Source organism: Lepus europaeus, chromosome X (genome assembly GCF_033115175.1).
Source record: "Lepus europaeus isolate LE1 chromosome X, mLepTim1.pri, whole genome shotgun sequence".
Taxonomy (NCBI): Eukaryota; Metazoa; Chordata; class Mammalia; order Lagomorpha; family Leporidae; genus Lepus; species Lepus europaeus.
In genome coordinates this window covers 96,173,957-96,200,461 of record NC_084850.1, presented here as the reverse complement: position 1 = coordinate 96,200,461, position 26,505 = coordinate 96,173,957, and the positions used below count along the sequence as shown (strand labels likewise).

Sequence of the window (26,505 nt, the reverse complement as noted above, 5' to 3'; positions counted from 1 at the left end):
TCCCTTCTGCGACCCCCAGGCGTCTGCAGGGTGTGCCCAGCACGGTCCTGAACGATGGGTGCCCCCTCCTTACCCCATTCTTAGATGGGGACAGTGATGCAGAGCTATGGAGCCTCGCTCATCAGCGGGAGTTACAGCTGGGAAGGGAAGGCAGTCCGTGTGTCTGTCTCTCTGCAGTATGTCCGCCCCGCTGCCCTCTGCATCTACCAGACAGGCCTCCATTGCTATAGGGCTTTGCAAGGGCCTCGGGACCCGGAGATTTCTCCGTGCCTGTCCATCGCTGCTCTGAGGAAGTGCAGGGGCCAGCGCCCTGGTTCCGCACCCTGGCTGCAGGTACAGTTCCCTCAGCTGGTCACAGATGCTGATTCCTGGGCCCTCTGCAAGCCGAGCTACTGGGCTCCCCAAGGTGGACTCAGCCACCTGCATCGCTCCCGGCTCAGGGAGTGATGCTGGTGTCGCCAGCCCAGCCTTCGAAAGTCCCAGATGTGATGGTATTGGCTGCCTCTGTGTCCTGCACCCCCAAGCAGGGGCCCCGGGCTGCCCGTACTTCTTGTCCCCTAGCATCTGTGGGCTCCAGCAAAGGCAAGTTCAGGGCCAATGTTTCTTCTTCAATACTCCTTACTGTTAACCCATGATTTCATATACCCTTCCAACTCCTGCTTCTGCAGTATTGATTTTTATTAATAGGACTCATCAAGACTCTGGGGAGTGTGTTTCATGTCCAGTTTCAACTGCCTGCAAAGACCAAGTGAAAGCTTTACCCCAGGTATTCTTTACCTCCCAGTGTGCCTTCTCTCACTGAGTCGGGAAAGACCCGGTAAGGGAGCACAGGGCAGAAGCAGCACTGCAAGGAAGCCCATTGGAAAGGGTAGGCTCGCGTTTAGGGAACTCCTCTCTGGTGGTTGACGGGTAGTGTTGTGCACATACTTGTGTTGTCCTTGGTGCGCAGGCGGCTCGTCCTCAGCGGCGGTACGTGCACAAAGGCAATGCCTGTCCTTTCAGACACTGTGACTTCTACACTCATTCTGGTTACCAACTGACCGGGCTTCAGGCTTACCACCAGCTGGTACTGGCCTTGTTGCCGCTGCAAGAGCTCCTCATAGGCCAAGGCAAAAGTCATCGCTGTGCCTGCTGCCAGGCTAGTTGAGATGCGGAACTTCTCTGATTCCCGGTCCCTACACAAGTCAAGGAGGCAGATGGTTTAGGTATGGGATCTCCTGAGGAGTTGGACAGTTATTGCCTCGTGTCCTGGTTCAACAGACCCTCCCACCCCCACCCTAGCCTCCACAGACCTGAACAGTGTGGATCAACTAAGTCTCTGGCCTGGAGTTAGTCACTGCTTCATTGCCTCATCAATCTCTGTCCCTCCCTCATCCACTCTTCCAAATACTCTGCCTGAGAAGTTATCACGGGCAGCTCACCCTTAAGGAAAGCCAGTCTGTGAAAACTGAGTCTTGCGCAGAACAAATAAGGGCCAATGATTTGTTTGATAGAAAAAGTTTTCAATTTGTGTACAGTGCCTCTTCCCCTTCAAATAGCCCCTCACACCCAGCCCTCCCCCATGTGCTGGAGCAAGTTTGTTTTGATGGCAGTAACTCTTCAGGTTGCAGTCGCCAAATCTAAACTTTCCCTACTTGATGAAACGTTCTTGGAAGCTAGGAGAACACTGAAAGGAGACAACACATTTCTGCCAGCTGAAGCGAACTCAGTTAGCAAACAGGATTCAATTTAGAAAAATCTCACTTGCACACAACCTTCCCAGAAGGTGCCAGTTCTTAAAGAAGCCACACCCTGCTAGCAGGAGAAAGGTGGAAATGGGCCGTAAACACCCATTTATTGAACACCTAGTCTGTTATAGGCTTCGGCACTCATTAACTCACATCATCTGCATATTATCCTATGAAGGAGAGATCATTGTATCTGTTCATAGGTGGACAGACCAGAGTGAACGTATATCTGCCCTAATCACTCAGTTATGATGATTCAGTCATGTTTCAGACTGGATGAGGACATACCTGATGCCTATGTGAGCAGCTGTCTTTCCCTGCTGATGGGCTTCCTCATAGATTTTCTTTGCTTGGTGCTTCTCTTTGACTTCCGCAATGTATACTTTATCGTTGATGGTCCTGATGGGGGAGGCAGAGGGGAGATGGCAGCACCAGGGAAAGAAAAATACAGAAATGGTCAGAGACATAGAGAAAGAAGAAGGATGGGAATACACAAAGAAAAAAAAATAAGGAAGGAAGAGGAGGAGGGTGGGAGTGAGGTAAGAGAATGAACAAAACAGTGTATGAGCAAGAAAGGAAGAGAGGAGAGAGAAATAAAGCAGGGTGAATGAGTATCTCTCCAATGGTCAGGTAGGGAAATAGAGACCACACAGCATATGGTGGAGCTCGTGTTCACATTTTACATTTCTCAAAGTGTTGAGTGAATTTCACCTTTGGGCACATACAATATTTTTGATTGTTACTGTAATGTTTATTTAAAAATATAGCTAGTACGTTGAACTCATGAAGTCACAGATACTGTTTACTTAGGGTAAGTCTGAGATAATCTTATCAAGTGTGTATACACACACACACACATATATATATAATAGATTATATAAATAATATAGTGGGTGGTATAGACAGTAAAAATTGTGAAACTATTGTGCAAGTTGCTGCAAAGTCTTCTGGGCCTGGCTAAGGAGGGGGCCTTGTCCTCAGGGATCTCAGCAGCTGATGGATTACAAACAGACTTGCTTACTCTCCTTTTCTTCATTTCTGTAAGGAAGATAATCAAGTAGAAAGGAGTTCAAGGAAGAGAGAGAAAATTTTTGCCTGTGTTTAAGAAAGGATACTAGAGGAGGTGGCCTTGGAGCTGGGCCTGAAAGGGAGGATATGGATAAATAATCCTCACTGGCCAGGCCTTCTCAGTCTCCTCTGTTGGCCCCTTCTCTTCCTGACTTCTAAATCTTTGGAACACTCCAAGAATCTGTTCTTAACCTTTCCTCCCCTCCCTGGTCCTCCCTCCCCTCTTCTGTTCTTTCTGCATTCACTCTCTAGTTGATGTCATTTAGCCCCATGGCCTGAAATACCATGTACAAACAGATGAGTCTCAAATCTGTATCTCCAGTGTGTATTTGTCCTCTGAACTCCAGACCTGTATGTCCAATTGATTACTTGACATCTGCACTAGAATGTTCGTCAGGCACATCAAGCTTCACATACCCATAGTATCTCCCCATCTTGAGCTGCTCCTCCCCAGCCTTCCTTATCTCAGGAAATAGTTGTTTGGCTAAAAATCTTAAGTCATGCTTGACTCCCGTCTTTCTCTCACACTCCACATCTAATCCATCAGGGATTTTTGGCTCTATCTTTAGAATACATCCACAATCTGACCACTTCTCACCACTCCTACAATTACTACCCTGGTATAAACTACCAACTTTTCTTGCTTGAATAAATGCAATAATCTACTAATTGGCCTCCTTTTTAAGCCTCTGCTTCCTTAGAGTGTGTTCCTGCAGCAGGCAGAGATATCCTGCTAGCCTTAAATTAGGCCACGTAACTCTTCAGCTCAAAACTTCAGCTCAAAACTCTCTGTAGCTCCCGTCTTGACTTAGAGTAAAAGCCGAAGTGTTCATCAGGCTCCCCACGACCCTGCACAATCTGGCTCACTGTCACCTCTCTAACTCCACCCCCTCCTAGGCTTCCTGTCACTCACTCTGGTCCAGCCACACTGGCCTCCTTGCCACTTCCTGTCTCAGAGGCTTTGCAATGGCTGTTCATTTTATCTGGAAGCTTCTTCCTCCAGATCTTTGCAGGTCCTCACTCTGGCTGTCCTCCCCTTTCTTTCTTTTCTTTTCTTTTTTCTTTCTTTTTTTTTTCCCACAGGCGGAGTGGATAGAGAGAGAGAGACAGAGAGAAAGGTCTTCCTTTTGGCCGTTGGTTCACCCTCCAATGGCCGCTGCTGCCGGCGCATCTCGCTGATCCGAAGCCAGTAGCCAGGTGCCTCTCCCGGTCTCCCATGCGGGTGCAGGGCCCAAGGACTTGGGCCATCCTCCACTGCCTTCCCGAGCCATAGCAGAGAACTGGCCTGGAAGAGGGGCAACCGGGATAGAATCCGGCGCCCCAACCGGGACTAGAACCTGGTGTGCCGATGCCGCAAGGCGGAGGACCAGCCTGTTAAGCCACGGCGCTGGCCTGTCCTCCCCTTTCAAGCCTTTTCAAATGCTACTTCCTCAGAGATTCATCCTTGATCACTCTAAAATAGCACTTCTCTGCCCAACACACACACTCATTTACTATTTCCCTGATTCTATTTTCCTCTTTGTCTTTAGCACTTCTTTTTTTTAAAAAATATTGATTTATTTATTTGAATGTCAGAGTTACAGGGAGAGAGAGAGAGAGAGAGAGAGATTCCATCCACTGGTTCACTCCCCGTATGGCTGCAACAACCAGGGCTGGGCCAAGCCAAAGGCAGCAGCCAGGAGCTTCATGTGGGTCTCCCACATGGATGGCAGGTGCCAGACATTTGGGCCATCCTCTGTTGCCTTTCTAAGGCCATTAGCAGGGAGCTGGATTGGAAGTGGAGCAGTCAGGACTCAAACCAGTGCCCATATTGGATGCCGGTGTAGCAAGCGGCAGCTTTACTTGCTACACCACAACGCTTAGCCCTTGTCTGTAGCATTTCTCATCCATAAACTAACATGTATTTATGTGTTTATTTTTTCTCATGACTGTCTTCTTTTACTGGACTGTGAGTTCCTTGAGGACAGGTATTTTGTTTTATTTCCTGCTGTACCCCTAATACTTCGAATATGGTCTGACTCACAGTAGGCACTCAGTAGTTATTTATGGAATAGACATCCCAGACAGACAGCAGGAAAACCCAGAGTGTGTTTCAAGGAACAGAAGAGAGGGGCAGCAACAAGACGTATGGGGAGCAGTTTAGTAGGAGAGGACAACAAGGGGCTTTGAACATAAGACTCAGTGAGCTCACACATGGCAGTGAGGACTTTGGCCTTGGAGAATGTGGAGTTACGGATAAATCTTGAAAAGGGGAGGGACGGGTCAGAGCTGTCTCTGGGAAGGAAGAGTTTGGTGTCCTAGAGAACGTTGATGCAGCCCTGTAGGAGGCAAGTACAACAGTCTCCATTTTACAGATGGAGTAACTGAGGCACAAATACCAAGAAAATTACTTGACCAACTTCCAGGAACACCAAGGAAGGAACTGAAGTGTGCAGAAGAGACCACTCAGGCGAGAAGTGTTTCTAGGCAGCTGAAGCAGCATTGCCGGCCTGGGCTAGTGTGGGGGTGGGCCGAGCTGGCACGGCCCCAAGGTCTCCTGGGGGGTGTTGACGGGGGGGGGGGGGGGGGAGGGTGGAGCTGCTCTGGCAACAACACACTGGGGCCTCTGTGTGTGTGCTGCCTCCAGCCAGCATACTTTCCACAGAGTCTGCCCAAGAACATTTCCTCCAGCCTGCTTTTCTTAATTTTTTTAAAAAATTCTTTTGGTGTTTTTTCTATGGAAGCAAGAATCTAAATTCTGTTGAACTACTTGGCCCTTGCATCCTTTGACCGCCCACCTCTCTGGTTAGCCCCCATACTCCAGACGCATGCCTGCTTGTTTTTGTCTGTTCTCCCTGGGTCCCCTGAGTGTGATGATCTTGGTTCCTTCAAATCTTACCCATCTGGAAATCCTGCTTCCAGGAAGCCCTCCTTGACTACCTCAGCACCACTCTCATAAACTGCCTGCCCTCATTCCACACCAATCACCTCCTCCAACCTAGCCACTCTTCAAGACAATGCCAGAAGGCTCTTCATAGCAGGCGGAGGCTCCAGGGCTGCTCTTCCAGGCTGCACATGTTGTTTACAGCACAAGAACCTCCTCCCCATGAATGGGGGGAAGGGAGCTGAGTGAGGGCAGAAGCCTTGCCTGTGCTGGACTCACTAACCAGCTAAGTCTGAGTCCTATCCAAAGCCAGGGGCCTTTTCCTAATTCACACTAAGGTGTTATACAGGCTAATGAGAGCCCCCCCCCCAATTTTGTTCATCACCTCTACTGTCATCTAGCAGGCTGGACAAGCCACAAAATGGTAGGCAGCATCGTATTTATTTACTTCCTACACACAGTCAGCTCGGTTCTTCCTCTAGTGATCTCTCAAATCCCGCCACCGTTATCCTACTACAGTCGTCTGCAGCCTTCACATGGGCTCTGTCCCCATTTCCTTACCTGAACTCTGGGCTTCTCAGTTCTACCTTTCCCTTTCCCACTACCATTTCACTATCATCACTGTTTGCTCACAGCCTTATGATATAGCCTCATTATGGACTATGGTGGGGTGCACAAGCTCCAAGGAATTCTCGAGACAAAGCAGGAGTGGGAAAAGAATATTAACACTCTATTTATAGAGTTTTCTTGCATGATTTATGTTCACACAAGTATGCTTGCTTCATAATGTAGCTAATATATTTCCCATTAATATATATATATACATGTATAATTTATACATTAGTAAATCAACATCCTTTAGTAGTTTTTCTTGATACGTGGGGAAACCCATAAGATGGTTTCCAGACCATAAAGTGAGATTCAAGTACTTGTTCTAGTGTTGGAAGCCTTCTATGGCCTAATCTTTTCCTATATCACAAGTCTCATTTCTGATCACTCTTCTACCCCTTGCCTGTCCCCTGTACTGCACTGACATGGAAATCCATGTAGTTCTTCAGTGAGGGAACATTTGTACCTTTACCTTTTGGCCTGGATTCCCTCCTCCACCTCATTCTGCTTGTCTGATGAATATCTCATAGTTCAAATCTCAGTTTACATGTCATCTCTGTGCTACTTTGTCCAACTGCCTTGGGGTAGGAGACTGACCAGCGTCCTCTGATCCATTCCATATTCAGACCTCTCTTTCCTCACAATATATTTTGTTGAACTCAACTGCTTTCTTTTTTCATGCCCCCTCCCCACCACTAGACTATGTAAGCCACACAGAGTCAGCATCAGGAAATGTCTATTAAAAATAATAAAGCTATGGGGCCGGTGCTGTGGCATAGCGGGTAAAGCCACTGTTTCCAGTGCTGACATCCAATATGGGCGCCAGTTCGAGTCCGGCTGCTCTACTTCTGATCCAGCTTTCTGCTATGGCCTGGGAAAGCAGTAGAAGATGGCCCAAGTCCTTGGGCCCCTGCACCTGCGTGGGAGACCCGGAGGAAGCTCCTGGCTCCTGCCTTCGGAATGGCACAGCTCTGCCCATTGCAGCCATCTGGGGAGTGAACCAGCAGATGGAAGACCCCTCTCTCTCTCTGACTCTTCCTCTCTGTAACTCTGCCTTTCAAATACATAAATAAATCTTTAAAAAAGTTTTATTAAAAATTTTAAAAAATAATAAAGCTAATATTATCAGATACTCACAATAAACTGGCTGATTTTAGCATATATTTCTGTACATGTTAATTCACTGAATTATTACAGGCAGGTTCTAATTTTATTCTGACTTCATAGATGTGTAAAATTAAACTCTCAAAAGTGAGGTAACTTTCCCCCAGTCCCATAGGTGACAGAACCAAGGATTCCAATTCAACAAGTCTGATCTCAGAGTATAATCCCTTCATTACTATGTTCTTTTGAAAGAAGAAATAAAAAAATGAGTGAATGCGTGCACAAATGAATGAAGTAATGAGTTCAGAAGCAGACTTACATAGTGAAATTGGAGATGAAGGCGAGGCAAGGCAAATCCAGCTCAAAGATGGCTTCATGTGTCTCAGCATGTGGATTGAACAGGTCAGACGTGATCAAAGTGTGGGCATAACGAGATACCACAGTGGAGCGCACAGAATAGCTCGTCATCAGAAGCTGCCAGAGGAGACAAGAGGTAAGTTACAGGTAGACTCTGTCCTTGACCTAGGTGGGTTGATACTTGGGAACCCAAGATTCCTGAACAGGTATCTGGGTACAAGTGGAGAAACTGAGGCCCAGAGAGGGAAAACAGTGTTTGTCATGTCTGTTGTAGCAGTGACCTTTATGAGGTCTCAAAATGAAAGACTCACGGGAGTTCACTAATCAAGGGACATCTGGACAAGTGCTTCTCCAACTCTAACATGCACATGCCGCTCCTAGAATCTTGTTAGAAATGCAGATTCTGATTCAGTGAGTCTCGAGTGAGACCTGAAATTCCACCCTTTTAGCAAAGTCCTAAGGAGTGCTGAAATTGCTGGCCCGTGGATTAGACTTTAGAATGTGACGGGGTGGTTACCACTCGTTGAGCCCTACTCTGATCAATTTTTCTTGTTGTTTTTCCATCTTTCGGATCTTAGGTGGAAAGAATGGCATGATCTTATTTAATCCTTTTGTCAGGCCTATGAACTACATACCATTGTGGTCTACATTTTACAGATGTGTTCCCCAAGGCCTCGAGATTGAGGTCATGCCTTTCCTGAAGTCATGATCCCTCCGTCTAACCACACTTCATATACAATTAGTTTGTTTGCAGTGTGGAGTGGCGGGAAATAAGGCCCATCCTGAATCAGATGGGCCTGGGTTTCAATGCTGCTTCTGTCACTTCCTAACTGGGTCTTAACCTCTGCGCCTCAGTTTTCTCCCCCTCTATAATGGGGCTCATAATAGAGCCTGGCTCCCAAAGAAGCTGCGAGAACTAAAACGACGATTCTTGCAAGAGCCCTGGTGTAGCACATGATGTGTTCTCCGCAAAAAAGAGTGACTCTTTTCTCTAGCCATGGCACTGAAGAAACAGCCTGAATTACTTTCTCCTGTTTGCCTCCAAGGAGCTAGTTTTCTCACAAATCCCAGAGCCTAGTTCCCTCATCCCAGAACTGACCTTCGTGCTTGATGAGAGGGGGCCAGGAGGTCCCTGGTTTGTCAGTTCAAGGAGAATGCTCAGGAGAAAGCTGCCACAGCTGAGACACCTCCACCCAGACATGATGCCACCTCGGGCCTTGCTCTCGTGTTGACGTCCAGAAGGTCTGAGGCCGATCTCCAAACCCTTGCTCTTTTAAACCTCCAGGTATCCCTTCTCTCGAGAGGGAGGGACTATCCTGAAGGGTGGGGAAGGCTCTGAATGTGGCATTGAGGCCCACACAAGCCAGGATTGTCCAAGAGCTGGGGCTGGCATCTTGCCTGGAGAAGGGCCAGTTCCATGCCTCTCTTTTTCCCTCATCCAGCTGTAAGATGAATGGAAACTAAACATACCAGAGTGCTGGGTCTGTCTGTTTGCTATGTTGGCTCAGGGTGGGGTTTTTCTTTCCTATAAACATCCACCAGAGCCCAGTAACTGGGGCCAGAGGAAGGTCACTTAGCACCAGTCATCTTAAAAAGGTAGCAGAGACGAGAAAGGGATTGGCAAGGTAAGCACAGTAGGCCTGATCCTTCCTGGTACTGCCTTTAAGCCTCAAGATGGGAGGGCGTTCCTCAAGGTGCCATAGCAATCCAGGGGTTCCACACACACGGGACTTAAATCCCTAGAAGAGTCCGAGGCCAAGACAGGCTGCAGCAGGACTGCAAAAGGAAATAATGCAATGGTTCACAAATGCTGCCTCTGGGCTCAGACTGAGCTGGAATCTCAGTTCGCTGACTCAGTGATCCTGCGTAAGTCAACTCACCTCCCCCGGAGCCTCACCTTCCTCATCTATAAAATGGGGATCCTAACAGAACCTACTGCGTTAGCTTTTTGTAAAGATTAAGTGAGCTTGTACGCTCCACACGTGGTAAGCGTTCAGCGAGTGGCTGCTAGGACAAGAGTAGGGTGAGGTCCGACAGAGATGGGAAAGTATGAGAGGTTCTCCGTGTCTTTGCAGACCTGGAGTGGTGTGGCAGGGAGGGGGTGCCAAGATGGGGTGCTCTAGAAACAGCGTCTGCAGGTCCTGTGCAGGATGGGAGTGAGTGGCAGGGTTCGCCCCGTGTGGATGGGGTTGGGGGTGTGGGTTGGGGTGGGGGCATCGGCATCACTGAGGATCCTTCTTCCTTCTCTCTCTCTTTTCCGCTCAAACAGAACGCATGCAGTTCTAGCCCTTGACCTGCAGGAGGGAAATCTTTGATGCCCAGTTTACAAACTGCCCCCAGGACGCTCAGGCTTGTCCTGTGCCATGTAGTAGCACACAGCAGAGTCTTCTCCTTCCCGGCACTTGGAGGTCCCAAAGCCTGTCAATTGCCACCTCGCCCAAGTCCACACAAAGCTTCCTGAAGGAATTTCCTCATGAAGGTTAGAGCTCTAGCTAGACAATGCTCTGCTTATCCAGGACAGAGAAAACCTACGTCAGCCACCTAGTCCTTTTCTCTTGAATATAAACAGATAACCAAAGATTCCCAGGCAAACGAAGGAAGCCTGCAGCATGAGAGCAAAAGAATGAGACAAACAATTACAACAACTGAACCCAGGAGCAATCTGAGAAACTTTTGTTTCTTCAGGGGAAAAAAAACAACAACTAGTAATATTCTCAACAAGATTCAAGAAGATATAACGCACATAAAACAACAACTAGATGCCACAAAATAGGAACATTCAGAAAAAAGAAAAATTCCTTAGAAATTGAAAATAAGTTGCTGAAATGAAAAAGAAATCAATGGAAGAAATGGTAAATAACATTGAAGAAATTGCCTAGAATATGTGTGTCTGGGGGGAGGGTACAGGGAGGAGGAAGAAACAGAAAATATTAGAGAGCATTTTTTTTGACAGGCAGAGTGGACAGTGAGAGAGAGAGAGACAGGGAGAAAGGTCTTCCTTTTCCATTGGTTCACCCCCCAATGGCCGCTGCAGCCGGTGTGCTGCGGCCGGCACACCACCCTGATCCGAAGCCAGGAGCCAGGTGCTTCTCCTGGTCTCCCATGCGGGTGCAGGGCCCAAGCACTTGGACCATCCTCCACTGCCTTCCCAGGCCACAGCAGAGAGCTGGACTGGAAGAGGAGCGACCGGGACAGAACCGGCGCCCCGACCAGGACTAGAACCCGGGGTGCCAGCACTGCAGGTGGAGGATTAGCCCATTGAGCCGCGGTGCCGGCCTTTTTTTCTTTTTAATATTAGAGAACATTTTAAGATACATAAATCAGTCCAATAGAGTCCACTTTTGAATAATAGGAATTGGTGTTTCAGACCAAGGGAACAGAAACAATGAAGGAAACTGTCAAAAACACTATGAGAAGCTGATTTTCTACAGCTTTCTGGAACAGGAGTCCAGAATAGTGAATTCAGAAAATAGTGCAGGGCCAGTGCTCTGGCTCAGTAGGTTAATCCTCTGCCTGCAGTGCTGGTATCCCATATGGGCACCAGTTCGAGTCCCGGCTGCTCCCCCTTCAGATCCAGCTCTCTGCTATGGCCTGGGAAAGCAGTGGAAGATGGCCCAAGTCCTTGGACCCCTGCGCCCATGCGGGAAGCCGGGAGGAAGCTGGCCATTTGGGGAGTGAACCAATGGAAGGAAGACCTTTCTGTCTGTCTGTCTCTCTCTCACACTGTCTGTAACTCTACCTCTCAAATAAATAAATAAAATCTTTAAAAAAAAAAAAGAAAGAAAATAGCGCATCCAACCCAAGTAATTCTTGCAGCAGCTCCCACGCTGGTCCTCCAGCTTTTGATTTTTTTTCTTCCCTTTCCTCGCCCTTCTCCCTTGCCCCAGCATGTTTTCACAAAAGTCAGGGAGACCCTTTGAAAACCAAGTAAGATCCTCTCTCCTCTCTCCTCGCAATTCTCCTATAGATCCCACTGTGACTCACAGGGCCCATCTAACCTCATTTCCTATTACTTTCCTTGCTGCCTTCCTCCACCTCTCTGTCAACCCTGACCTTTGTGTTCTTTAAAAATGCCAGGCATGAAAAAAGTGTCAGGTATGGACCTGCCCCAGGGCCTTTGCACTGACTGTTTTTGCTGCTTGGAATGTTCATTCCCCAAGTACCCACTTGGCTACCTCTCTCACCTCATGCAACTCTTCGCTTACATGTTACCTGCTTAGTGAGTCTTTCCTTGACCAACCTATTTCAAACCAAAATAAGCTACCACCCTCTTTAGCAGTCTGCATCCCTTTTGCCTAGCTTAATTTTTCTCCATAGCACTTATCACACATTTTTAACTTGTTATGTATTTTACTTATTTATCTGATAATTTTATCTTTCTCCCTCACTAGAATCAGCTCTCTGTGGGACAAGGATTACTATTTATCTTTTTTGCTGCTATATCTTTAGCTTTTAGAATAGTGCCTGGCACATAAACAAACACTTAATAAATATTTGTTGAGTGAAGGAATATAACAAAGACATATAATTCAAGGAAAAAAAGAAAAGATATTAAAATTAATCCTTCTCTCTCTCTCTCTCTCTCTCTCTCTCTCTCTCTCTCTCTCTGTCTTCCCCTATCTCTTTCTCTTTCTCCCCCTATAATTATTCAAGAAAGCTATGGTTTAAATATAAAGCAAAATAAAATCTATGATTATAAGCAGCTGATGGAGTATGAGAGACTCCATTTGACCTTGATGTTAGAAGCCTTCTCCTTGGAGAGGTCCAAAGACTGTGACATTGAACTTGTAGAGAAGGAAGTATATTCCTGGCTCACTGGATTTTGAAAAATATTTACCTAATCATGATAATGTAAATGTTGTTTATTGGTTTTCAGGTTTTAGAGTCAACTTGGGGAGACAGAGCAGGGAAGACCTGGTTGTAGTTGCAGAATAGAATAGAAATGTGAATCACCTGAATAATAGGATAGGAAACTGAAAATGACGATGTGGGATATTGATTGAGTGAAGGGAAGTTATTGGCCCTAACCCACTTGTCATAAAAAGTGAGCAGGAGAAGTTATTTGCTAAATATGGATGGAATAAGAAATAGACATATGAGTATATTTTTAAGCTACAAAATTAACTAAGAAAGAAGGAATATCAATGCTAAGCACTGCAGGAAGTAGGAAAAGTGAGGCATCCTATATAGATTTTACAAGTAAAGAAACAGTATACATATTTTCTAGAGTTACAAAGGGAATCACTGGTAGAACTAAAACCAAACATGTTGAAAAGTGCCTTTGCGGAGGTGGGATGGAGAAGGGAGGTTCGAAGCAGGGCATTAGTTTTTATCATATGCTCTTCTATATTGTGTGATTTGTTACCATGTAGCAGTATGAATTTAATAAAAATCAAATGTTAAAAACTTTGTGTTCACATCACAGTAATGAAATAGTTATATAGCCTGTGACACTTTGTGACAATATTTAAGTGAACATCTGGGTATCCAGTTAGATTTGCCTCCACAGATGAAAATTATACTGTAATATGCCTACCATATGTTTATAGAGAGGGTTGCAAAGAATATTCTGGGACGTTGATCACTGGAAGAAATCTGTAGTTCTTAAGGCTCCGGTATTTGCTAACTTATGACCTGGATGCAAGTTATCTTTGGGTCACTCATTAGTTCCTTTGGGGCAAGTTACTGTTCCCACTCCCAGTGCTGTCCTCTGTGAAATGAGGGTGGTGCACATGCCATGGAATTGGCCCAATCCTGCCTCCCAGGCTTGTGCTGAGGAAGGACTAAGTGATACAGCACAGAGCAGGGGATACAAAGAGCAGGGGAGAAGGAATGCTAGTCCAGAAGTGGGTAGCAGATTTCCCCACCTACGGAAATCATGGAAAGATAGTCCTGGGGCTGAGATGGACACAAAGTGAGTGAAATTTTCTTACATATATAAAGATTCTGAGACTCCACTAGAAGCTCAAAAGAGAGGACATAGAGAGCCTGGAAATGGAAAGGCATGAATGCTGCCAGTATGCTGGGGACTAGAAAGGGCCCAATGGGCCTGAGAGCAGTGGAGTGCAGAAGGCACAGTTAGTTGGCCTTTTTCTGAAGTGGGGAATGGCTGTGAAAATTTGAAGAAAGTCTGGTGTCCAATTTCAAGTTGATTAGTGTGCTGTGCTGTATCACTTAGATGACTAAAGAAATGCTAGGTAAACTTGAAGGGAAATCTTTACCACCCTCCCCCAGCCTTACCTCCAAACTCTGCAAAATTCAGAGACACTGATTCTGTGTAGTTTGGAGAAAGGGAAATGTGCCAGGACAGATTTGGTGATGGTGGTATCCTGAGCTTGTCATTTGAGCTTCTGTGGTCTGAACTCTCTCGGGTGCTCTGGGATTAGGAAGTTTCATCCCCACATTGTGTACTAAGCAATCTTTAGTTTGCCTTTCCTTATCCTGGACAGAGATGCCTGGTGATAACTGAGCGTTTCATAGTTCCCCTTAGTTGACAAGCAGGATTTACATAATCTCAGGTATTTGTCTCCTGATCTGTGGACAACGGAAATGGGTCTAGGCTCCAGTGACTTAGGTTCCACAGACTTTATGCGTGGATACTGCAGATCTGAAAATGCTAACAGTTCACAAGGAGAAAGTAGGAGTAAATCTCTCTGATCAGAGGGTGATGACTGGGGACTGAGACTCATTTGTCTTCTCCCTGATAAGGTTGCTGCCTCTTCCCTGACCCCCAGGGCGTAAGATAAGGGTGTTTAGGACGTTGGGTTATGCAGGTGGTGGAATGAGAAGGGGGCTGGGAAAGGGTGGGTTTGAAAATCTTTGGGAATGCTTCTTTTGACGGATGTGGGCAGATATTGTGCCTCAGTCCTTTGAATCCAACAATATCGCCTAAGGTACTCTGTTACTTCACCCAGGATTTTAAAGGCCACAACTGGGACTTAAAGCATGCTAGAACTTAAAATGTTGGAAGGTAGACATCATGTGGGCATAGATGTAACAGAGGGCATTCTAAGGGGAAGAAATTCCGTGAGCAAAGGGTCCTAAGCAAAAGGAAATCAAGGCACATCTGGGAAGAGCGAAGTATTCTGTTTAGATGGAATATTGACAACTATATATGAACATAACTCAAAAAGTTCATGAAAAATTGAAGTATATATAAATTTATTTTGATATAAAATTGTTTTGAATTTCACATACAGTTCTTTCTGAGCACCCATTTTCATGAACTTTTTGGAAATTTCATTTTTATTATTTTTCTTTTTAAAGATTTCTTTATTTACTTGAAAGGCAGAGTGCCCGAGAGAGAGAGAGACAGAGGGAGACTCCATCCCACTCACTGGTTCACCGCCCTAATGCTTACAACAGCCAGGGCTGGACCAGGCTGAAGCCAGGAACCGTGAACTTCATCCTGGTCTCCCACATAGGTGGCAGGGGCCCAATCAATTAGGCCATCATTTTCTGTCTTCCCAGGCACATTCACAGGAAACTGGATTGGAAGCAGGGCAGTGAAGACTCAAATCAGCACTCTGAAATGCCACTTGGGCATCACAAGTGGCAGCTTAACCTGCTGTACCATAATGCCAGCTGCTTAATTTTTCATTATTGTGTTTATTTGAGGGGCAAAGAGACAGAGGCACACACACATGCCAGAGACAGAGACAGAGACAGAGATAGTGATAGAGATAGAGTGCACTCCTATCTGCTGATTCACTTCCCAAATGCTCTCAATGGTTGGGCCTGGGCCAGGGCTGATGACTTCTAGATCTGTCATCTCAGTTCAGACCTCTTTCCTGAGGTTCAGACACGTATGTTCAAATGCTGGTGGGACACTTCTACCCGGATGTTCCACAGGTGCCTCTAAATCAACGTTCAGGCTCCCTCAAACCCATTCCTCCTTCAATATTTCATACCTCGGTGAAAGGAGTCACAGCAGCTCCCGAAGTGTTCCCTTTGACACTTCCCGCTTCTCACTCTTCTCCCCCGGATCTGGTTAGTTACTCACTGAATCCTATTGCTTTTTGTTTCTTTACTGTCTCACGAATTCAATCACTTCTCATTATGTCCACTGCTACCACTCTAGTCCAAACCACAATCAGTGCTTACCTGGATGATGACAAAGGTCATGGAATTTGGGGCATCATGGAGAGACAAAGAGAAAAGACAAGAGAATAGAAAGCCACCTTGAAAATGTGGGAAATGTATGTTGCATATCTCTAATTATCCAGAGAACATAGGAATTAACACTACTTTATTTGTTAAGTTAAGGAAGAGATGATCTCACAAAGCAGACTTTGGATATGGAGAAGATTTCAAATATTATCTCAGCTACCGACTGCTGTGCTGAATTCTATTATGGTTTCTGTCAACTTTTCTCTTAGGTTTTGAAGGTCTGCATTAATACACTCCATAATTAATAATGCTTTTGTCTAGTTTCTGTTATGTTTACCTCTTATTGTGCTTTCCTCAATAGAACTGAATACTTAGGTGAATTTATTTTATGATAGAGGTGACATTTCAACACAGTGAGTAGATGGATTAGTTTGTGCATAGTTTAGGGATAAGAGACTATGATTTTGGAGGAAAAAAACAAGCTGAATCTTTACACAAAACAAATTTTGGAATGATTCAACATTTGAATGCAAATAATAAAGCAATAAAAGTGCTTAAACTGGAGTGTGGAAAGCATCCTAAACAAGAAGCAAAATCCAGTTGTGAAAAAGGAAAAAACGATGTATTTGACTATATGTATAATAATTAAATGCATAATAATTTTTGTATCGCAAAAAGCATCATAAGTCATGAAAAATGATTTGTATAGTGTGACATGTAAACATCTGGGAGACATCTTTGGTGGGAATATTATCCAATGCATTTTTTTGAGAGTAAATTGACAAATCTGTGTGAAAATGGAACATATTTTGTTGCACCAAAGTTAGCAAAAAGTACCATAAAAAAAAAAAAAACCAAAATCAAACAAACGAGCCCAATACAGATGCCAGTATGTTCCTTGTAGCATTTTTTTGTAACAGTAAAAAATACCCACGGAAACAATGCTAATGTCTATGTGTGCTGGACTCGTTAAAAAATTATGGGACATCTATACAAGAAAAGGTTATGCAGCTGTTAAGAAAAACGTGCACTGCTGAAAAGATGTTTAAATGTAGAAGTGAAAGAAAAAAAGAACAGGCTACAAAACAGTAGGAATAGTGCACCATTTATGGAAAGAAAACCCAAATAATTAGTATATGAATAGAAAGAAATCTGGAAGAATGTATATAAAAATGTAACAGCAGTTATTTCTGGGGAATGAGATAAGGGTGGCCTTTCATTGGTATGTTGCATACTTCTGCATTATTTAAATATTCACAGCAACAACACATTATCTCTGTAATAAGAAAAAATAAAGTATAAAAATAAATAAGTTCAATGAATGAATCGCTTTCAGGGGGTGGTTTGGGTTGGAATAGCTTCAGACTGAGCCTGGTACAGTGGCATAAACATGGGCTTTGGCGTCAGACAGCCCTGAGCGGGGCCCCATTGCCCCACCCCCGAGGAAGGCGAGGGGGGGTGGCAGGGGGCTGCGGAAAGGGGCTGGGCTGGGCTGGGCTGTCTGCAGCTCCTAGTCCAGGAGGCTGAGACTTCGAGAGGGACTGAGAGAGGGCAGACGCATCCCGGACTCGCTCGAGGACAAGGTGAGGAGCGTCGAGATTGGAGTTTGCCTGGCTGTCAGACAGTGGTTCTAGCCCACTCGAACCCATAGCCAGGCAGGTGGACAATTCTTACTGCACCACTGCAGCTGGAGCAGAGGTGACCCGAAGCAGGGTGTAGGCAATGAGGACGACTGAGAAAGTAGTAAGCTGTAAGGACTGGAGAGCAGAGACTAGAGAAGGAGGAGGAGAGGAGAGAAACGGGGGACCCGGCATGCTGGGTGGGGGACGAGGACTGCTAAGGGGAGTGGAGATCCAGAGAAGAGAATAGGGGATGCAGAGGAGGGTTAAGGAATACGGAGGGGAGGTTGTGCAAAGGTGACACGGAGGAGGATGTAAGGAGCGGGCATAGGGAATTCTGCGGGGTAAATAGGAAATGCGATGGGGGACTGGGGAGTAGGGAGTGAGGCAGCGGGAATACGGAGGGGGGGGATAAGGAATGAGGAGCAGGAGTGGGGGAGGGGCAGACAGGCTGGGACGGAGGCCCCCTAGGGAGGCGGAAAGGGGCGGGACCACTTCCGGCCTGGAGGGGGGAGGGCAGTCTCCGAGTTTCGGAGGGGCTTGGAGCGACTGGACGCGCTCAGGAATTGGAGAAGGACTAGGTGAGCAGCGGGGCCCAGGTTTGGATGAGGGCCCGCTAGGGGTCGGCCCCACCCTCTGGGATCTGGAGAAAACCTGCCGAAAGGACCGGATCGTACCGGATCCATCCGGCTGGGAAGGGAGGGGACTGAACCCAGTTTGTCCGGGCCCAAGATGGAACACTAGTTCAATACAGATTTGAGGAAGGGGTGTAATAGGGAAGGGGCGGAACCAAGATGCGTTTTGCCCCTGTTTGGAGGGGGGCGTGTTAGGAAAAAGGGCGGGACCAGGAGGCACTGTGGACTTTCTGAGGTGGGTGTGAGTAGGGGAGGGACCGGGACCACCAGATACTGCGACAGTTTGAGAGGGAGGTTTGTTGGGGAGGGGGTGGGACCCAATGGCACTGCGGACCTGGAGAGGGGCGTGTGTTGGGGTAGGGTGCTGGACTGAGACGGTGACCATTACGCATGCGCACTGAGTATCGCTAGAAAGGGGCGTGTTGAGCAGGGCCAGCGCTCAACGGGGCTCGCTGCCGAATGCGCATGTGCACGGTGGACATCAAAGAAAGGGCTTGTGCTGGGAAAGAGGGCGGGGCTGAGATGGGCCCTGCAGCAGGCGCGCATGCGCACTGTCGGCCTGCGGCTGGGGGGGGTGCACTGGGAAAAGGGGCGGGGTCCTCAGAGCTGCCGCGCTGGCACATCTTCCTGGAGAAGGGGAGGGTGCGGCTGCAGAGAATTGAGAGCTAGACGCTCTGGATTCCTGTATCTGAGAACGGAGTTGTTGGAGTTGGGGGAGGGCTTGGGATTAGGGCTCTAGGGAAGGCGAGGCTCAGCCTCTAGGCAGATCGGGGGAGAGGACGTTCAGTGGGCTCTCCACTTGACCTAGACCTTTTCCCCTTCAGGCTCAGCTTTTGCCAGGCCAGCTTGAGACATGTCTGACACAAGCGAGAGTGGTTCGGGTCTAACTCGCTTCCAGGTAAGGTCTCTTTCTGTCCTCTCCCCAGCTGTTTTTCCTTTCCAGTCCCTACTGCTGCTCCAAGTCCCTTGGCACTTCCCCTCCCATCCTTGCCCTTCTCCACCCACTTTCCCTGCCTGAGCGCTCCCTCTCTCAGTGGAGGGAGAGAGGAAGAGAAGCTGGCTGGGGCGGGGGGTGGGGTGCTGGCAGGCAGGAGGGCATAGGCCCCCTCTTCTGCCATCAGTTCTTGGCTCAGAGGAAAGGGGGGTCTTGTTAGGCAGAGGTGGTTGGAGCGCATTGTGGGTAGGAGTCAGTACACAGTGCAGGTCAGAGAAGTATGGCCTTGGAAATTTGGAACCTTTTGTCTAGTTGGGGATGTGGAGAAGGTCTGTGAACTTCGCTGTTTCCTCTTTGCAGGCTGAAGCTTCAGAAAAGGACAGTGGCTCAATGATGCAGACCCTGTTGACAGTGACCCAGAACTTGGAGGTCTCAGATACACCAAAGGCCTCAAAAGCACCAAAGGTCTCAGAGGTTGTGAAGGTCTCAAAAGCCCCAGGGGTCTCAAAGGCCACGGAGGTCTCAAAGGCCCCAGAGGCTCAGGAGGCAGCTGCCACCCAGGGCTCATCGACTGCTCAGCTGACGGATACACAGGTTGTGGCAGCTGAAAACAAGAGTCCAGCAGCTGACACCAAGACACAGAATGCTGACCCGCAGGCTGTGACAATGCCTGCCGCTGAGACCAAAAAGGTCAGCTGTGTGGCTGAGAAGAAGGTCAAGGCAAAGGCCTCGGAGACTGAGACTCCTGCTTCTCAGGCTCCAGCAGAAGAACGGGAGCCTGAGGGTGCAGCTGCTCCAACTCAGGAGAACCAGGACACTCGGCCCAAGGTTAAGGCCAAGAAAGCCCGAAAGGTAAGAACTCTGCAGTCACCACTCTTGCTTTTCCGTTCCTCTTCTCTCATGGGGTTCACTCGTTCTGTAAACATTTCGGAACTTCCTCTGCTCATCAAGGCTGTCGGGGGACATGGAGAAGAATGTGATGTGATTGGTGTCTTTAGTGAACTTGCTGGTGGTGGGGCAATGAGACAGGAATATACATGGCTGCAGTCTGAATGGAACACAGTTTGTGTTTATACAGTAGGTGCCAACTGTTGGCACATTCACTCAGGGCATGTCATTAAATGTTGAACGCACACTTAGAACCCCAGTTTTCTAGAGAAGGAAGCCGAATCCCTGAGAGGTAACTTGTCTAGGGTACTACAAGCCGAGACAGTGGTTCACACAGAAGAGGAATCCTCAGGCCACACCTTTGGGTTGCTCCTGGCTGCTGGGGAGATGAAACTCCTGCTTGATAGTCAGGAAAAAACAAACCCAGGACTCAGCATGACCAGTGAGTGAGGCTGGGACTATGGGAATGGGAATAAGGGGTGCTTCCTGCAAGAGATAGGGTGAAGAAAAAAATGACCACCTGCTTCCTGTGGTGACATTGAACTGCCTCTGTGTTGATGCAGGTGAAACATCTCGATGGAGAAGAGGATGGCAACAGTGATCAGAGTCAGGCTTCTGGAACCACAGCTGGCCGAAGAGTCTCAAAGGCTCTGATGGCCTCAATGGCCCGCAGGGCTTCAAGGGGGCCAATAGCCTTTTGGGCCCGTAGGGCATCACGGACTCGGCTGGCTGCTTGGGCCCGGAGAGCCTTGCTCTCCCTGAGGTCCCCTAAAGCCCGTAGGGGCAAGGCTCGCCGTAGAGCTGCCAAGCTCCAGTCATCCCAAGAGCCTGAAGCGCCGCCACCTCGGGATGTGGCCCTTTTGCAAGGCAGGGTAAGAATTCTGTCCTTTGCACTCTGCCTTGTCCGCTGCCTTGCCTTGTCCTCTTCTCTGCCATCTTCTCACATTCCTTTTTTGTCCTTCTCTCCCAGGCAAATGATTTGGTGAAGTACCTGTTGGCTAAAGACCAGACAAAGATTCCAATCAAACGCTCAGGTAGAGTCCTACTGATACCCCACCTGCCTTGAGCTTTACCCTCCATTACCCTCTCCCTCATATAACTGGGGTACTCCTTGCTCTTATGTCCTTATCTCTGTCTTCCCAAAGTTCTCACTTGGCAGTGCTAGCATCTCTATTGATAAGCTCACAAGCTGGCTACGCCACTCATGGCATGGTTGGAAAAAGTTTTATGGCTTGGACATTGGGGGTGTGTGTATCTGGCGTCTTGTTAAGCCCAGGTGCTTGCAACACTCTCCTGTTGCAGACATGCTGAAGGACGTCATCAAAGAATACACTGATGTGTACCCGGAAATCATCGAGCGAGCAGGCTATTCCTTGGAGAAGGTAAAGGGGCAGCCCTGGGGGATGGGCACAGTGGGAAGGCTTGCATGGAACAAAGGCGTATATGTCCCTTCTAGGGAGAACCACAGAGACCTACTAATCCAGTCCTGTCACTGTGCAGATAAGCAGATAGTGGCCTAGGGAAGAGTGTAGACCAGCCACAGGTCACACAGAAGTCAGTGGTGAAAGCACAGCTAGGACTCAAGCCACGCAACTTAGTCCTGGCTTTGGTCGGCTGCTGGATGCATCCTGTCACGTATTTCAGATGCTTATCTCTGTTTCCCTAGCTTCCCGATAATTAGAAAGATGATGGTGGAGATGGCAGTACATTTTCTTGCATGTTTAATGTGTGCCAGGCACTTAGCTGTATGCTTTATGTGCGTTATCTCACTGATTTCTCACACACACACAACCCTTAGGTACCCAGGGAGCTGCAGGATGCCCAGGAAGCTGAATTTTGTGATCTCACAGGCTGTTCTCCCCATCCACAGGTATTTGGGATTCAGTTGAAGGAAATTGATAAGAATGACCACTTGTACATTCTTCTCAGCACCTTAGAGCCCACCGATGCAGGCATACTGGGAACGTAAGCTGGGACAGGGCTCGGGTGGGAGCGGGGTTCTGCTTTTGTCTGTGGCACCACCCCTTCCTTCCCTGTCATCTCTCCCCACATTCTCTTAGAGAGCCGGGAAAGCCCCTGTCACAGCTCCCGCATGTAGTTCAAGCTCCACGTGCAATAGTGGTACAGGATTATGATTGAAGAGTGTAGGAGCCTGAGGTGGGGGCATTGTTGCTGCCAGGTGTGCTGTTTTTCCAGAAGCTTCCAGGAAAGGAGGCCCGTCACTTCCTACTTCCTACTGAGTAACTGGCCTGGCCATGGTAGAATGACTATAAAAGGAGGGCTCCTTGGTGTGAATGGATCACGATGCTCGAAGGCCGTTAGTGTCAGTGGGGCTCTGCCTAGAAATCTCTGAAGGCTGAGGGAGAGAGAAAAGGAGCCACAATTGACTGCGTGTCTGTGCTGTACCAGGCTGACAGGCATTCACCCATCTTCTTGGTAACCTGGGGAGGAGAGGGTGTGATTTTCTCATTTCACTGTATTGAAGTCTGAGGTCCATGAATCTTAAGTACCTTGCCCAGGGTCACATAGAGCTTGAAGCCCGGACAGGGCAGAATTCTGCCATATCCAAGGAAGCTGTGAGAGGCTCACCTGATGTGACTTGCAGATGGCTCCTGCACATAAACTTTTCTCTGTCCATTATTCCCTTAGGACCAAGGACTCACCCAAGCTGGGCCTTCTCATGGTGCTTCTTAGCATCATCTTCATGAATGGAAATCGATCCAGTGAGGGTGAGTGGCGGGGCACGCAGCTGAATGGGTGGCCGGGGTCTGAATTCCGTGTGTTCATTTTCGGCCCTGTCTCCTCTTGCCTCCCCCTGCAGCTGTCATCTGGGAGGTGCTGCGCAAGTTGGGGCTGCGCCCTGGGTATGATTGGGCTCTCTCAGCGCTTGCTGTCCGTGTTGTCCTTTGGCAAGAGAGGACGGTCCCAGGATTGCAACCGCCTGGTGGTCTGGTGGCGCGGGCGGGGGGTGCTGGGCTGGGTAGAGGGTCCTGGGTTCTGACCCGGGTGGTTGGGTAAGTGGCCGTGAACTGTTTGCTCCCTCTCACTCTCTCTTTAGCTTCTATGGAGCTTCCCTCTGTGCTGAAAATCTTCTTCATATTGGAAACACCTCTGACCACATCTGGGAAGTGCCACAGCCCTCACTGTCTTTATTTATTTATTTTCATTTTTCTGTTCTCAGGATACATCACTCACTCTTTGGGGATGTGAAAAAGCTCATTACTGATGAGTTTGTGAAGCAGAAGTAAGTGTCTTTCTGCTGTTGGTGTGGTCCATGCATTTTATCTGTTTCAGAACTGAGTAACACAACCATGGTGTGTGTCAGTGTGTGCATGCGTGCGTGCATGCAGATGGTGGGTTATTTCTGGAGCAGTGACATAGAACAGGAGTAACACGCATTTCCTAATCTATTACTCTGTGTACTCTCACATTTGTCTCTCCAAGGGAGAGATTATCATCACTAGCATTGTCCATAGGCAGAAACAGATTCTCAGAGGGGCAATGCCATTTGCTCAGGGTTACACAGGTAGCAGATGAAAGAATGGTGTTTCGGACTTGGCTCCACAGGCTTGCTTCATTTCACTGTGCTATCCAGGGCACCTTAGACATTAATTCCCATAAAGAAATGCCATAAAATGGTGCCTTTACGTAGCCAGGTACCAGGCTAGGGATGTGACTTGTATATCTCCTTTCATTTTCTTACTCCCTTGCAAAACAGGTGTGGTTATTCCATCCCTGTTTTGTATTTGCAGAACGTGGGACTCCAAGAGGGGAATTCTAAGTATGGCCCACAGCTGCTAAGGGGCTTGTTTGGGCCTGGAGAGCAGTCCTCCTGACTTTCTGGCGAGAACCTGCCTTGTCACTGGCCTTTGAAGAATGTGCAAGCACACACATAGGCACTCAGAACCACCTGAGCACACAGGAACACAGGCACACTCACACACAGGGTCAGGAATTTAGGACTATGCCTGCAGCATTCTGATCATGGCTATCTCTTCATTTACCATCTTTTTCTGTGGTGGTTTTTCAGGGTTTAGCCAGATTGCAGATAAGAACCCTTAGGGTGGGGTGTGCTCAGAGCAAGGGGCCTGAAGAATGGCTCCTCTGTTTACAACACACCCAACAGGAATCTTGGGTCATTGTGATGAGGTGCATAAAACTTGTGGCCTCTTTACAAACAAATGCCCTACACATGTGCCCTGTGTGCCTTTGTGTGGCTACCAGGCAAGACCAGTGGCACGAGGCTCAATGTTGGAAGAAAAGTTGGAGTGTTCAGTGGAGCACATCACCACGTAACGTCTCTCTAGTCTTTGACTTGGTGGGCCCTGGGTTGTCTTAGAAATAAAGGTTTTCAACTTCTCTTTTCAAGGTACCTGGACTATGCCAGAGTCCCCAATAGCAATCCCCCTGAGTATGAGTTCTTTTGGGGACTGCGCTCCTACTATGAGACCAGCAAGATGAAAGTCCTCAAGTTTGCCTGCAAGGTAATTGGAGAGCTGCCTAGACTTGGCATATTGAGAGCATGGGGTGCCCTTGGATGGGGCTAGCTATGTGCAGAGCAGCCTGTAGTTCATATCTCAGCATTCAGAAGCATCTGTTAATTGCCAAACACCATGCCGGGCACTTTTATCTGAATTATTTAACCTGTACAAGTAGTATGTCATTGCTGTGTTGCAGATGAGAAACTGAGACTCAAAGAGGTTAGTAGGTGACATGTTCAAGGTCATAAAGCTAATAAGTATAGAACAAGGATGGATTATTAGGTACATAATTGGTAGAAGTACTTAACTGTATTCATAATATTAAATACAGCCTATAGCATGGTGCCTTATTTAGGTGCTCTCTAAGTATGATCCTTCTTGTGGCTGTTGTTTCAGGTACAAAAGAAGGATCCCAAGGAATGGGCAGCTCAGTACCGAGAGGCAATGGAAGCAGATTTGAAGGCTGCAGCTGAGGCTGCAGCTGAAGCCAAGGCGAGGGCTGAGATTAGAGCTCGAATGGGCATTGGGCTTGGCTCTGAGAATGCTGCTGGGCCCTGCAACTGGGATGAAGCTGATATTGGACCCTGGGCCAAAGCCCGGATCCAGGCAGGAGCTGAAGCTAAAGCCAAAGCCCAAGAGAGTGGTGGTGCCAGTGCCAGTGCCAGTGCCAGTACCAGTACCAGTGCCAGTACCAGTACTGGTGCCAGTGCCAGTGCCAGTGCAAGCAGTGGCTTCAGTGCCAGTGCCAGCCTGACTGCCACTCTCACGTTTGGGCTCTTTGCTGGCCTTGGCGGTGCTGGTGCCAGCACCAGTGGCAGCTCTGGTGCCTGTGGTTTCTCCTACAAGTGAGATTTCAGGTATCTGCCTTGGTTGTGGTGGGGCTAGCTGGGTCCCACAGGGATGGGGTGTGGAGCTGGGCTGCTGTTGGAAGGCCTGGGTTGGAGAAGGCAGTGGAGGGTGTGCAAAGACACTGTTGGCATTGGCATTTTATTCCTTTGTGTTTGGTGGATATTACCTGACTTTTTTGATTTTCTTTTACTTGTGTTTTCAGATATTGTTAATCCCAGCAGTCTTTCTCCTCAAGCCAGGGTGCATCCTCAGAAACTTACTCAAGATAGCACTCTTGGCAGCCACTATCAATCAATTGAAGTTGACACTCTGCATTAAATCTATTTGCCATTTCTGAGTTTCTTGCTTTTTTTTTTTTTTTTTTTGATGGGCTGTCAGTTTGGCATCACATTTAAAAAGGAATGCGGGATGTTTCCACCTCAATCTATGTTTATTTTGATAATACTGTTGGATCTCCAGGAGTGAGATTAGCCTGTTTCTCTGGGCTAGGTTGAACCCCATCTCTTGCCAATAGGGCAGATGGGATTTCAGTGGGGGTGCAGTCAGGTGGATTGGAGGCACCAAGGATACAATTTGAAAAAGAGGTTTGGGACGGGCAAGTCTGGAGCAGGAAGCAGAGGGAGAAGAGACTGGAAATGACATGTTGACTCTCCTTTTGAGAAATCTGGGTGAGACAGGAGAGAAAGAGGCAGGTAGACAAAAGGAGATAAAAGAACAAGGGAGCATTTTCTTGGGGAAGGAGAAATGAGCAGAGCAAGAGCCAGTGGAGAGGAAGAAGTTGAATGGGTTCTGGGATGGGGATGGGGCCTGGGAAAGGGCACTGTCCAGACAGGACTCTGACAGGGAACTATGGAAGGATGTTGAACAATGGGGAGGCACCCTTAGGACATGGTGCCCATGATTTTGGGGGAACATAGCAAGATGCTCTGTAATCTTGGTGCAGGGACTGAGAAGCAGAGCAGTGTCAGCTTATTCCCAGTTTTGAGTTTTGGTGTTTGGATCAGAATAAAGACACAGGCCCAATGGCAGCAATGGCAATGTATGAGTCTCGATCTTCATTACTGACTCCGCAGTTTCTGACACATAGACACGTGAGATGGTGGAAGAGATGGACCACAGGTGGGCTTATGAGGAGACATGAAGAGAGTGATAGATTGAGGAACTATGCAGGTGTATATGGATAGGAGTCTCAGTGAAGACCATGAATGGGGACAGAAGGTTAGGTGCCTGAACACCTGTTGCATGTCTGGCAGTATTCCAAG

General features: G+C 47.7%; 2 protein-coding genes and 1 non-coding gene across 5 annotated transcripts in view; 2 read left to right on the top strand and 1 right to left on the bottom strand.

Moving 5' to 3' along the window:
* The window catches only part of ITIH6 (inter-alpha-trypsin inhibitor heavy chain family member 6), a 30,410-nt gene extending 21,452 nt beyond the window's left edge, over positions 1-8,958 (bottom strand). Inside the window, exons 1-4 of the mRNA XM_062184304.1 lie at positions 8,828-8,958; positions 7,691-7,845; positions 2,016-2,126; positions 928-1,175 (exon numbers count right to left, since the gene is read on the bottom strand). Coding sequence (XP_062040288.1) covers positions 928-1,175; positions 2,016-2,126; positions 7,691-7,845; positions 8,828-8,929 — 616 coding nt within the window. The 5' untranslated portion in view covers positions 8,930-8,958. The remainder of the gene's footprint in view (positions 1-927; positions 1,176-2,015; positions 2,127-7,690; positions 7,846-8,827) is intronic.
* An 8,378-nt stretch (positions 8,959-17,336) lies between these two features.
* MAGED2 (MAGE family member D2) lies at positions 17,337-25,603 on the top strand. 3 transcript variants are annotated; one of them, XM_062183700.1, is made up of 13 exons: positions 17,337-17,420; positions 18,916-18,989; positions 19,386-19,877; positions 20,477-20,785; positions 20,884-20,947; positions 21,216-21,295; positions 21,784-21,878; positions 22,563-22,642; positions 22,735-22,777; positions 23,095-23,157; positions 24,283-24,397; positions 24,791-25,251; positions 25,446-25,530. In XM_062183700.1, exons 2-12 carry the CDS (start codon positions 18,945-18,947, stop codon positions 25,241-25,243), a joined length of 1,839 nt encoding a protein of 612 aa, XP_062039684.1. In that variant the 5' UTR covers positions 17,337-17,420; positions 18,916-18,944; the 3' UTR covers positions 25,244-25,251; positions 25,446-25,530. The 3 variants fall into 3 exon arrangements, with proteins under 3 accessions (XP_062039684.1, XP_062039683.1, XP_062039685.1); XM_062183699.1 differs by lacking the exon at positions 17,337-17,420 and adding an exon at positions 17,951-18,037; XM_062183701.1 differs by lacking the exons at positions 17,337-17,420; positions 24,791-25,251 and having other exon boundaries at positions 18,693-18,989; positions 25,446-25,603.
* On the top strand, positions 23,979-24,107 carry LOC133753923 (small nucleolar RNA SNORA11). Its single transcript, XR_009865153.1, has one exon. It is a non-coding gene; the product is annotated as a small nucleolar RNA SNORA11 (small nucleolar RNA).
* Positions 25,604-26,505: the final 902 nt, after the last annotated feature.